General features: G+C 49.5%; 2 protein-coding genes across 2 annotated transcripts; both read left to right on the top strand.

Annotated features, from left to right (window-relative positions):
- The first annotated feature begins 1,627 nt into the window (after nt 1–1,627).
- Nucleotides 1,628–4,772, top strand: DIN10 (Raffinose synthase family protein). The gene is made up of 5 exons (XM_048690260.2): nt 1,628–1,872; nt 1,977–2,249; nt 2,377–3,516; nt 3,610–4,273; nt 4,369–4,772. The coding sequence occupies exons 1-5, from the start codon at nt 1,682–1,684 to the stop codon at nt 4,672–4,674; spliced, it is 2,574 nt and encodes an 857-aa protein (XP_048546217.2). The 5' UTR covers nt 1,628–1,681; the 3' UTR covers nt 4,675–4,772.
- Nucleotides 4,773–8,200: 3,428 nt separating this feature from the next.
- Nucleotides 8,201–10,211, top strand: LOC125520584 (Calcium-binding EF-hand family protein). Its single transcript, XM_048685539.2, has 5 exons — nt 8,201–8,868; nt 9,001–9,047; nt 9,519–9,694; nt 9,819–9,837; nt 9,927–10,211. Exons 1-5 carry the CDS (start codon nt 8,427–8,429, stop codon nt 10,029–10,031), a joined length of 789 nt encoding a protein of 262 aa, XP_048541496.2. The 5' UTR covers nt 8,201–8,426; the 3' UTR covers nt 10,032–10,211.
- The last annotated feature ends 2,016 nt before the right edge of the window (nt 10,212–12,227 follow it).

Genomic DNA, 12,227 nt, shown 5'->3' with positions numbered 1-12,227 from the left:
GGGCCCCCCTTGGCACAAGTATCATTAAACAACAAAGAAAGCGCCTCGACTACAAATAGGAACAATTGTGGAGATAAAAGATCTCATTGTCTTAGCCCCTGAGTAGGTAAAAACGGCCCCAACAACTAACCATTAAAGCGCACCGCAAATTTCACCGATGTGACACACGTCATAACCCAGTTAATCCAACGTGGCCCAAAACCCAAAGCCCCCCATCATACATTGCAAGAAATGCCAATCTACACGATCATAGGATTTAGCTTGATCTAACTTATAAGCACAAAATTCCCCTCTAAAGTCTTTAAATGTTCTTAGCAAATGCATACACTCAAAAGCTCTGAGAGCATTATCAGTAATTAACCTTCCCGAAGTAAACACACTTTGAGTTGGGATATCATACCATCAAGGAGTGTCGCAGTTTGTTAACAAAACACCTAAAAATAGTCTTGTATAGATAACATTGCACAAACTGGCCGGTGAGGTTTTTTTTGTCAAACAAGCATGTTAAAGGAAAAGCAACAACAAAGCGAGTAGCACGAACACTACCAACTCAATCCTAGAAGACACCACACTGAACAAGAATCAACCTAGACTATCAATCAGGGACGGAACCATTCCACCTTTGGAAGCAATCAGTCACACTTGTACCGAATACACCAAGTCATCTCCAGAGAGGGCATGTGTTGAGGAGCATCGATTCTGCGAGGAGACAACGAGAACCGAAAAAGGGGACACATGTATAAGATAAAAGTCCACCGAGACCACTTCATGCCAGAGCAGAGGACGCCACATGCAATGATCAAAACATGCACAGAGTCGTTGTCCTGTTGCAACCAAAATGGACCGATGCGCCATGACGACACCCCCCAAGAGGGTGACAATGCCATGATCTGCCGCCATGTCCGAAAAGACGAACTACGGAAGCCCTTGGTACCGTGAGGGGACCCACAACTGCGCCCCCAAGAGGGAAGCGACACCTGGTGGCATCACCGTCGCTGGCACAGAGCTTTCGCTCGGCACCTCACTCGTGTCACCCGTGGTACCCAGGTTGCCGACCCAACCCCGAGCGGAGGGCCATCGCCGCCATCTCGAGGCCTCCAGATCCAAACAAGGGAGCCGCCACCATTGAAGGCACGACGATGGCAGGATCATCCGCCACCCCTCCTCTCGCTACGAGGACTCATTCGCTTTTTTTAGGGAGGATTTCTACATGATTTCCACTCATGTTTTTTTTTCAATGGGTAGCATTCGTCTTACAGTCATAGAGATATTATATATTTTTAAAAAAAAATTGCACATATGGAGCTGAATCCTTAATAAAATTCTTAACATTAGACGAGATCCCCTAGAAAATGCATAAAGATTGCAGTTTGAGGTATGTCCGAATCTTTTGCTTTTTATAGTTGTCTAATAACTAATTTGAAAGTTCTGCGAACCGAATGAGTCATGTCCTCGTGTGGCGAGGAGGATAGCCAGGCCCGTGCACGCCATGCCAACCAAGCAGAAAAAAGCTGGACGGATCAGCGCTAGCGACAAGGCGCGCCACCAAACAGCCAACGAGGCACACTGTCAGCAGCCCACTTCCCCGTCTTCCAAACCCAATCCCATCCCATCTCGTCCGGTCGTCCCCATCCGATCCGGCGGACCGCAACAGATTTAACAGCCAGCCAGCCAGCCGCCAATGCCCCCACCCGTGATGGCGCGCGCAGCACCCATCCCCAGCTGCCGCAGCGCCGGGGCCGCCGCATCTCCCCCCTCATCCTCTCCTCGCGCGCGTATATATACCCGCGCGTCCTCTCCCTCTTCCCGCCCACCGCTCCTCGCCTCTCCGCCCCTCCGCCTCCTCCCCGATCCCAAACCCACTCCTCGTCGGTGCGTGCATTTCATTGATCCTCCCGTTCTTGTTCTTGTTCTTGTTTTCCCGGTCGTCGGTGTTGCGTTCGCCTTGTTAGCTGACTTTGTTGGTCTGTGTGTAGGTGTTCGTTTAGGATTCTTGCGGCGGTCAAGGGGGCGGCGTTGTCCGGCCGGCGGAGCGCGAGGGAGGAGAAGGAGGAGGAGATGACGATCGAGTCGTCCGTCAGGCTCGCCGGCGGGGAGCTGACGGTCCGCGGGCGCACGGTGCTGTCCGGCGTGCCGGACGCGGTGTCGGCGTCGCCCGCGGCGGCCCGGGGCCCCGTCGACGGCGTCTTCCTCGGCGCCGACCTCGCCGACCCGGCCTCCCGCCACGTCGTCTCCCTCGGCCACATGAGGTGCGTCCGCCCGCCCGTCCGCCTGATGCGATCTCGGAGGAGGAATACGCGGTTCTGTGCGTTTGTTCGGTGAAGTCTCGATCGGCATTGATCTGATTTGGTTTTGGGTTGGTGTGGGCGTGTGCAGGGGCGTGCGGTTCATGGCGTGCTTCCGGTTCAAGATGTGGTGGATGGCGCAGAGGATGGGGGACAAGGGCGGCGACGTCCCGCACGAGACGCAGTTCCTGCTGGTGGAGTCCAGGGGCCCCGGCGCCGGCGAGGAGGAGGAGGACGAGGCGTCGTACGTCGTGTTCCTCCCGCTCGTGGAGGGCGCGTTCCGGGCCAGCCTCCAGGGCGGCGGCGCGGGCGGCGACGAGCTCCAGCTCTGCGTCGAGAGCGGCGACGCCGGCACGCGCGCCAGTTCCTTCGACCGCGCGCTCTTCGTGGGCGCCGCGGAGTCCGACCCTTTCGCCGCCATCGCCGGCGCCGTCGCGGCCGTCAGGTCCTGCCTCGGGACCTTCCGCCCGCGCGCCGAGAAGAAGCTCCCCGCGATCGTTGACTACTTCGGGTGGTGCACGTGGGACGCCTTCTACCAGGACGTCACCCAGGAGGGCGTCGAGGCCGGGCTCCAGAGCCTCGCCGCCGGTGGTGCGCCGCCCAAGTTCGTCATCATCGACGACGGCTGGCAGTCGGTCGGCACCGACAAACCGAGCCCTGACATGGACTCCCCCGGCGAGGCCGGCAACGGCAAGCCGCCGCCCCTTCCCCGTCTAACCGGCATCAAGGAGAACAGCAAGTTCCAGAGCGGCGAGGATCCGGCCACCGTCACGGGCATCGAGACGCTGGTGCGCGCGGCGAAGGAGAAGTACGGGCTCAAGTACGTGTACGTCTGGCACGCCATCACCGGCTATTGGGGCGGCGTGCGGCCGGGCGCCGCCGGGATGGAGGCCTACCGCTCCAGCATGCAGTTCCCCAAGATCTCGCCGGGCGTGGCGGAGAACGAGCCCAACATGAAGACCGACGTGCTCACCCTGCAGGGGCTCGGCCTCGTGCACCCGCAGGCCGTGCACCGCTTCTACGACGAGCTCCACGCGTACCTCGCCGCCGCCGGCGTCGACGGCGTCAAGGTGGACGTGCAGTGCGTCCTCGAGACGCTCGGCGCCGGCCACGGCGGCCGCGTGCAGCTCACCAAGGAGTACCACCGCGCGCTCGACGCCTCCGTCGCCAAGAACTTCCCGGACAACGGCATCATCGCCTGCATGAGCCACAACACCGACGCCCTCTACTGGTAAGACACAACTCAATCCCTCCATCAAAATCTTCAACATTTTCTCCCTGAAATTCATCACCATGACACCATTTCTGCCAAATCTCCGCGCAGCTCGAAGCAGACGGCGGTGGTGAGAGCGTCGGACGATTTCTTCCCGAGGGAGGCGGTGTCGCACACGATCCACATCGCGGCGGTGGCGTACAACAGCGTGTTCCTCGGCGAGTTCATGCTCCCGGACTGGGACATGTTCCACTCCCTCCACCCGGCCGGCGACTACCACGGCTCGGCGCGCGCCATCAGCGGCGGGCCCGTCTACGTCAGCGACGCGCCGGGGAGGCACGACTTCGAGCTGCTGAGGAAGATGGTGCTGCCGGACGGCACCGTGCTGCGCGCGCGGCTGCCGGGCCGGCCGACCAGGGACTGCCTGTTCGCGGACCCGGCGCGCGACGGCGCCACCCTGCTCAAGATCTGGAACATGAACAGGTTCACGGGCGTGCTCGGCGTGTACAACTGCCAGGGCGCGGCGTGGAGCTCCGCGGAGAAGAAGAACGTGTTCCACCAGGAGGCCGGCGCCGGCGCGCTGACCTGCGGCGTCCGGGGCCGCGACGTCCACCTCATCGCCGAGGCGGCCACGGACGGCGGCGCCGGGTGGGGCGGCGACTGCGCCGTGTACCGCCACGGCGCCGGTGACCTCGTGGTCCTCCCCGACGGCGCGGCGCTGCCCGTGTCCCTCAGGGTCCTGGAGCACGACGTGCTCACCGTGTCGCCGATCAAGGTCTGCACCACCTGGTCCAATCTGATCGATACTTGTGGACGGTACAGTTGCCTTCTGTATATGTGGACTGATGAAATGATCACCGTGGACTGCAGGATTTGGCGGCCGGGTTCAGGTTCGCGCCGGTGGGCCTCGTGGACATGTTCAACGGCGGCGCGGCGGTGGAAGGCCTGACTTACAGCCTCCTCGCCGACGGCGAGGAGGCGGTCGGGCTGGTGAGCATGGAAGTGCGAGGGCGCGGGAGGTTCGGCGCCTACTCGTCGGTCCGGCCGAGGAGTTGCACGCTGGGTTCTTCTCCGGTGGAGTTCTCCTACGACGCCTCCTCCGGCATGGTGATCCTCGAGCTGGAGTCCATGCCATTGCCCAAGGAAAGGGTTCACAGGATCGCCATTGAGCTGTAGGATTTTTAGCTCCCCTGCTCTGCAGTCCATGGATAGTGTATGCTTTCTTGATTATTATTGAATTGAAGGAATGGAGAAATATACGGTCACATTGATCATCTGCCGCTGCTATTTGCCCCAACTCTGAACTGAGCAAGTGGCCTCCAGTGTTGTGGGCACCTGCCTACCTGGTTCTCTGACGATCTTTTCGATCCGGACACCTACCTACGGGCAATGGGATGCGCGCACAGATTTCTCCTCTGTTTGTGTGGCGCTTTGGCAGATCTGAATCTGAAGCACGTTCCTACGCTGCGGAATGGCTGTCCGCGTCAGTTTGGTGCACCTTATGAAGATCCACGGCTTGATAATTTTTCTCACGAGCGGGCGCATCTCATCAACATAACCCAGAAGATGACCGTGCCAGTGATCCATCCTCATGCTTCTTTGGAAGATTTGGGATGCTGGGAACGCGAAAGCATTTCGCCATATCTGACACTCGCTTCGCCACCTCTATATGACCTATGGGCCCAGTTCTTTCCAGCTTTTGATTCTCTAGAGTTAGATCCTGGGAAACTGCCCACAGAATCTACGGTCCAGTTCTTTTCTGAGATCATAGTATGAGTTGTGTGCTGCAATGTTTATAATGTCCCTGGGTTGAAATCTGGTGTCGAATTGTTAATGCTTGGTTGTTCCGAACAGTTTCTTGCTGAATATGAGAATGAAAAAGATTTAGGAATATCCTCTAGCACCATTCACCATTGACAGCAGCAAATAATTGGGGCATATTAGCAGCATTCACCATTCATAGTAGCAAAAAAATTGAGACATACTAGGAAATTCACCATTCACATTGAGAGAAGTCCTTATTTGGCCATTTCTTTAAATTTGCTTCCCTTTTTGGCCCAAAGTTTTGTTCTCTTCCAATTTTGACACTCAAACTTTATTTTGATCCATATGTGACACTTCAGCCATTTTTGGCCAATAACGGTGTTAAGTCTAAGCTCAAAAGACTGTTTTACCCCTAGTGTAGTATGTGACGAGATTCTTTACATGCAAACAAAGAGATAATGTGGTATATTTTGTTGTGGTTGAATAAATAAACAAAAAAATTACTATGGATTAATCTATACCTAATCAACCCGCCGTCCATATTTAAGTCAGCCGAAACATTTTTTTAGTTTTAACAGAAAACCCCTTGACGTTTTGGTTAATCAATCTACAGTTTATGTCAAATAAAATTATTCATATCTTTTAAACCGTAACTTAGATTTTAACATGTTATATATGAAACTTGATTAGAAAAATATGTAGAATCTAAATATGAAGTTATTTTAGCTGTTAAATATTTCTAAAATATAATATTGATGCAAACTTAATATATAGTGTATGGTCTGTTTTTTTTTTGTACCGTCGGTGATTCGAATTGCAAATAAATATCTATTAAAACCAGAGTGAGAGAAAAAAACATCGAGAACCATGCATACACAACTATGAAAAACCTTGCGGGAAAACAACAACATTCTTTTTATCTTATTCCAAGCGAGTGTGCACACGTGCGCGCGTGCAAAAGAGAGAGACATTAAGACTAACCACATTCAAACGTGTTTTCATTGTGTGAGCACGGAGGTCATTGTCGGCAACACAAATGTGATGCCATGTGAAACTAAAAGACGTGGGCCTATTAATGTCTTGAGTCATGGTTATTGGGTTAAGAGTGTGTGTTATTTTCTTTCCCGTTGCAATGCACGGGCTTTTTTTCGAGCGAGTGTGTGAGTATAGAGGAAATACAAATGTGATGCCATGTGAAACTAAAAGAGGCGGGTCTATTAAGATCTTGAGTCATGGTTATTGGGTTAAGAATGTGTGTTATTTTCTTTCCCATTGCAACGCACGGGTTTTTTTCTAGTAATAATAAAGGGGCTATTGCTTCTGGCGATACGTCACGAAAATTGCCAGCAAAGTTGCAAAATATTACACACAGGGGATTGCCACCTATAAGTTTCTTTAGGGGTTTGCCACCTATTAGTTTTTTTTAGCAAATGCCACCTATAAGTGATAAACAACATTTCACACAGGGGAATTCCACACATGGGCCGGCCCATGCAGTAGGGACCTCCTATCCTGCGCGTTGGGAGAATACGGAGAGCGCCTGTTTGGGCCGGCCCACGTCCGGGCAGCCTATTTTTTAAATTTCGTTTTTCTTTTTTTTAGTATAAACAATTTGGGACTTCAAAAAAGTTTAGAAAAAATAAAAAAACGAGAATCATAAAATGTTTGTGGATTCAAAAAATGTTCACAGTTTTGTAAAAATAATGTTTGCTTATTCAGAATTTTTTTGAAATTTTGAAAATAAATGTTCAGGAAATAAAAAAAATATTCATAATTTTAAAAAAGTTAGTGTATTAATTTTTTTAGTGAAATTGAACAAAATTTCACCAATTCAAAAATTGTTCCACAAATTTTCAAAAAAGTGTTCGTCGATTCTAGAAATGTTCGGCGATTCAAAAAAAATATTTATTTTCCATAATTTTAAAAAATAGCAAATATTATAAAATGTTCATGAATTCAAGAAATGTTCTTGATTTTAGAAAATGTTCGATTTTTTAAAAGTGTTCATGAATTTGAATTTTTTCCATGATTTCAAATATGTGCACGAGTTAAAAAAAATGTTCACGATTTCACGAAATTGAGAGTGACAGTGTATTTCGGTGATGCAGCAAGATGTGGTCATGGCCATTGAAGATTATGATTTTTTTTCTCCGTTGCAACGCACTGACCCTTTTGTTAGTAATAATAATATGATGAGTGGAACAATGAAGAACCCATTCAGCCTATACTGTAGCATATAAATTTGCACAAATTAATTTTACGGGTGATAAATTAGACCGCGACATGTCAATGGGTCAAGGTCGCTAAGGTGTGTTCTTGCCTCAATTGCTGCAGACTCTCAGGCCATTGCGTTAAGCCAAGAGCATCCAGTCGTTCCAGTAATGATCGAGTCACCTGTTGGAATTAAACCCGGCGTCCTGTGTCCTGCACGTATATAAGGGCCCGTACGATGATGCTATCTTACGAGTGCCATGTAGGATAAATGCTGATGTGGAGGAGAGAGAAATTATAAGAAAAGTCTTGTCTTTTCTTATGTAAGAGATGATCTCTTAGCATCATGTTTTTAGAAATAACTAGTTATTGAAGATAAGATTAAGAAGATGTTTTTTTTTTGTCATTGTACTTGCCCTAGTATTGTTGTTGTACTCAAAAGCTTGTAGTCCTTGGTCCTTGACACGGATAGACACACCTGCAGTCGGCGGCGGCCGGTAGACGGCGAGGAAAAAGAAATGCCTGAAGAAGCTGAGGCGCACACGCACGTACGCGTCTTGGCAGCACCCGCGCGCGTACGGTTTGCTTAGCCATGCCGCACACGCCTTCTCCTCTTGCGCACTAAGCATCCCACAAGAAACTTCCAGCACAACGCGCGAAGGATGACAAAGCTAATTTGATGCCGCTCTAAGTTTTTGCGCGCGAACGATCAGCTCGACGACGACAAGAACGATCCAGCGGCAAGAGATTGCACCGCTGGGCGAACGGCCACCGCGTTCTTTTTCGCCTACATATACCCAGAACCAGCCCCGCTAGAACCGCTCCTCCCGCACGTCAACGTCTTCGTCTCTTTGATATATCCCGGAAGGAATCCGCCGTCGTTTCGTCAGTGCGGTTACCGTCGGACACCGTCTTCCTCAACACCCACGGACCTTCTCACCCCCCTCTCCGCCATGGCCGACTACAACCGCTACGGCCACGGCCACGACCAAGGATACGGCCAGGGCTACGGCTACGCGCCGTCGGCGCCTCCCGCGCCCACCTCGTCGCCGTACGGCAACGGCCAAGGATACAGCCAGGGCTACGCGGCCTCGGCGCCTCCCGCGCCCACGCCTTCCTCCTCCTCCTCGCCGTACGGCTACGGCTACGGCCAAGGAGGCTACCCGCCGCCGATGGGGGGTTTCGGGGGAGCCGTGGCGTTCCCGCCGGGGACGCATCCGGACGTGGAGCGCGCGTTCCGGGCCGTCGACCGCGACGGCAGCGGCAGCATCGACGAGGGGGAGCTGCAGGCCGCGCTGTCCGACGCGCACCACCGCTTCAGCATCCGCACCATCCGCCTCCTCATCTTCCTCTTCAGCAACGCCCAGCTCGCCTCCTCCCCGCGCTCCCGGATGGGTAAGCAGAGCACACGCGTATGCAGCTATGCTCCATCAAACATCCACGACAAAATCTGCATCACTTTCGGCACTGTTTCAGTAAAAGAACAAGTACTGATTTCTTGCTGCCTCCGAACGATGTTTGTTGCAGGGCCAACGGAGTTCGTGACGCTATGGAACTGCCTCGGGCAATGGCGGGTGAGTGCTACTATCAATTTGCTTGCCATCGTTTAACTTTGAATGGTGAAAGTATGTACGATCGTGAAACAGAGTGTGCACATTCTGTTTCTGTTGCTCTCTGTTTGCTCTCTGCATATCTTCACATTGCTTGCAGTTCGACCACCAAATTATAAATAAATATCATCGACCTTGTCTTCGTTGCATAGAAATCTTCTGAATACTGCAAGTGTACTTTTTTTTTTATCAAATGAGAGTGGAGACCCTGTTTCTCTGCAAGAAACAGCTGTTTATCCAATCATGTTATGAACTTATGATGCTCTCATGGAATTATTGCCCATCTAATACTGCAACTTAATCTGTCATGAGGGAAGTCAAATCAAAATGAAAAATAAAATAATATTTGTCAACCTCTGTCGATGATCTGCTATTTTTCCCCATCCATCTATCATCAACATGGGACTTATTTCTGTTCTTCATGGTGCTATCTAGGTCGTTTTCGACAGATACGATAGGGACCGCAGCGGAAAGATCGATTCCGATGAGTTGAGAGAAGCTCTTCGCAGCCTGGGATACGCGGTGCCGCCTTCGGTCATTGATCTTCTCATAGCAAACTACAACAATGGCGTTTCCCACCGCGGCGCCCTAGACTTCGACAACTTTGTGGAGTAAGCATATGGAGTCCTAACTTTATTTGACATACAAAATAATCTCATATGTTCAGCCAATGCTCTAAACATATATATGGAACTAATTAATGTTTTGTTTTGCCTTTCGGTTTCGATCTTGAAGGTGCGGAATGGTTGTGAAGGTACGTCACCGATACCGATCAATCAACCACTTAATCGAAGTTTCAAATGTTTGCTGATAGATTTTTCGCTGCTGTGTTGTTCTGTGTAGGGTCTGACTGAAAAATTCAAGGAGAATGACACGCGCTACACCGGCTCGGCAGCTCTTACATATGACGGCTTCTTGTCAATGGTCATCCCCTTCATTGTACCTTAGTTAGTCAAAGCAGTACATATACGACCTGAGCTTTAAGTTTGTGGGATTTATTACAGTTCCGTTAATTTGGAGTGTTTTGATGTTTCATAGCTGTGTAAATGAGAAAAAGGGTGTCACTAGATCTCAGTCTGACTCAGAGTCTAGTGACACAACATGTAAAAAGAAAGAAAGATTTTTTTTGCACGAATCTTCACATATGGTCTTATGAATATAGCATTGACTAAGACTTCGTAAGTCTCGGTCGACTGAGATTTAACAATCCCGTAAGAAAACGTCAAAGGGCTACGGTAATTTTACCCAGCCTTGCTGGGAGAGGGTGGCAAGCAAACGCCATTTAATGATATATGTTGTGAAGAAAAATCAAACGACAACAGTTTTTAAACGAAAAATGCATTCTTTGAACAAACCGCCATGTTGAACTGCCACCCCTTAAAACTAAAATGCCATCCTCCCTACCGAACATCTGGCCGGGGGTCCAAAGGTTAAAAGTTGAAATCGGCCCGCTGATACGCATCGTGTGTCGGTCACCACACAAGGTCCGCATGTGCCCCTACGGGGCCCACATGAAAGCCGATTGCTTTTGTCCAATCATTCATCATGATTGCAATATTCCTCGTCTTTTTAACATATATAGTACAGACGCATACGCTTATACGTACACATATATATTCATCTTTATGAATAAACGCACACATATTCTATCTTTATGAGCATCTTCGAGAGACTGAAGGGGTATTTGGTTCCAGGGATTTTTTTGTGTTGGGATTAGAAAAAGTCCCTAGCAAATCAAACATGATAGGACTTTTTTGGGACTTTGTGCTAAAAGTCCTTAGAAGCACGTCCTTGAGAGTCTTTTTTAAAAAGTCCTAGGGACTAGAAAAAAATCCTAGAACTAGAGAACCAAACACCACCTGAATCGACATATTATTTTGAGATTGATGAAGTCATCATATACGCCTTTGTAGTTCACGGGAATGTATTCTCCCAATGCACATCGCCGAAAGTCTCAAATAAATCAAGAAAAATGCAAGCACCAATGTCAAGTCTAGGATTTAAACTCTGACGGGCTCAGATACCACTATCCTCCTAACCATCCAACCACACATTGATTCACCCTCATCTCCTTATTGTTATTCTCCTCTCTCATGTCACTCACCCCATAGCCGCACGCTGCACCGCATGGCACCAGACCACCTGCAATTTCAAGCCACCACTGCTAGCCACAGCAAGGGCCGATGGCCACGGCGGACGCCGTCAGGCTACTCAAGGGGTCCACCATAATTCCTCTAATCCTATAAACCTAGAAGATCTTCACTGACTTACTTATCTTAATATGCAAGCATGTCACCTCATCATACAATTATGAATTGAATAAGGCCCATCTTACCATGCAATTATGCATGGGAAAAGACCCACCACGACATTCAACCATACATGGGAAGTGTTTCCGTTCAGTTATTCTACTTATATTCAATAAATATTGTTATAACTATACGTAATCAAATAATAATTCATATCTATTTTTAATTTTGGTTCTCATATTATCAATCCAAAATTTTATCAACCAATTTTTTCAGCAATGCGCGGAGCCTCTAGTATAATAAAAATAATACACCAACTCTAAGTTGACGTTGCGTATTTACTTTTTTTCTGAATACGTATAAGTTTTGTGCACTTCTGCATTAATAGTATGGAGCGTTCCAAATTCTTTGTGTCCTTACTAAGAGTTTTTGACTCTCAACATCCGTGGCACTAGTTAATTAGGTAAAAGAGTTTCTAGCATTTGAGAGCAAGACGCGACCAGGAGGCGGCTACTCTTTCTCCCGACCCGCTGCACCATCACAAGTTCCTTTGCCCTCTGCCGGCTGCTATTGTAGCGGCAAGAGGTAGGTGACTCCTAGTTTTGTGTTCTTGGCTCGTGTCTCGTAGGGTGTTTCGAGTTCTTTGCCACATGTGAATTTGGGTTGGCGATGGGAATAATTGTTCTTTCGTTTTTTCTATGTTGATGGTCGTACATGAAGGGGAGATGATAAATCATAGGATGGTGTCGATTGTCGAGCATACAACCTGTCATGATTAATGCTTGTCCACAACAGCGGCATCCTGTCGAGGGGACATCATTTTGAAATATTTTTCTTCTCAAGTTTTTTTTTCATGAAGCTCAGCACATTACGACACTCGAGGGGAACTTGCGAG

The sequence above is a fragment of the Triticum urartu genome, chromosome 7A (genome assembly GCF_056163025.1).
Source record: "Triticum urartu cultivar PI428250 chromosome 7A, HENAU_Tu73, whole genome shotgun sequence".
In the NCBI taxonomy this organism is placed as follows: Eukaryota; Viridiplantae; Streptophyta; class Magnoliopsida; order Poales; family Poaceae; genus Triticum; species Triticum urartu.
This window is presented reverse-complemented; position numbering and strand designations above follow the sequence as displayed.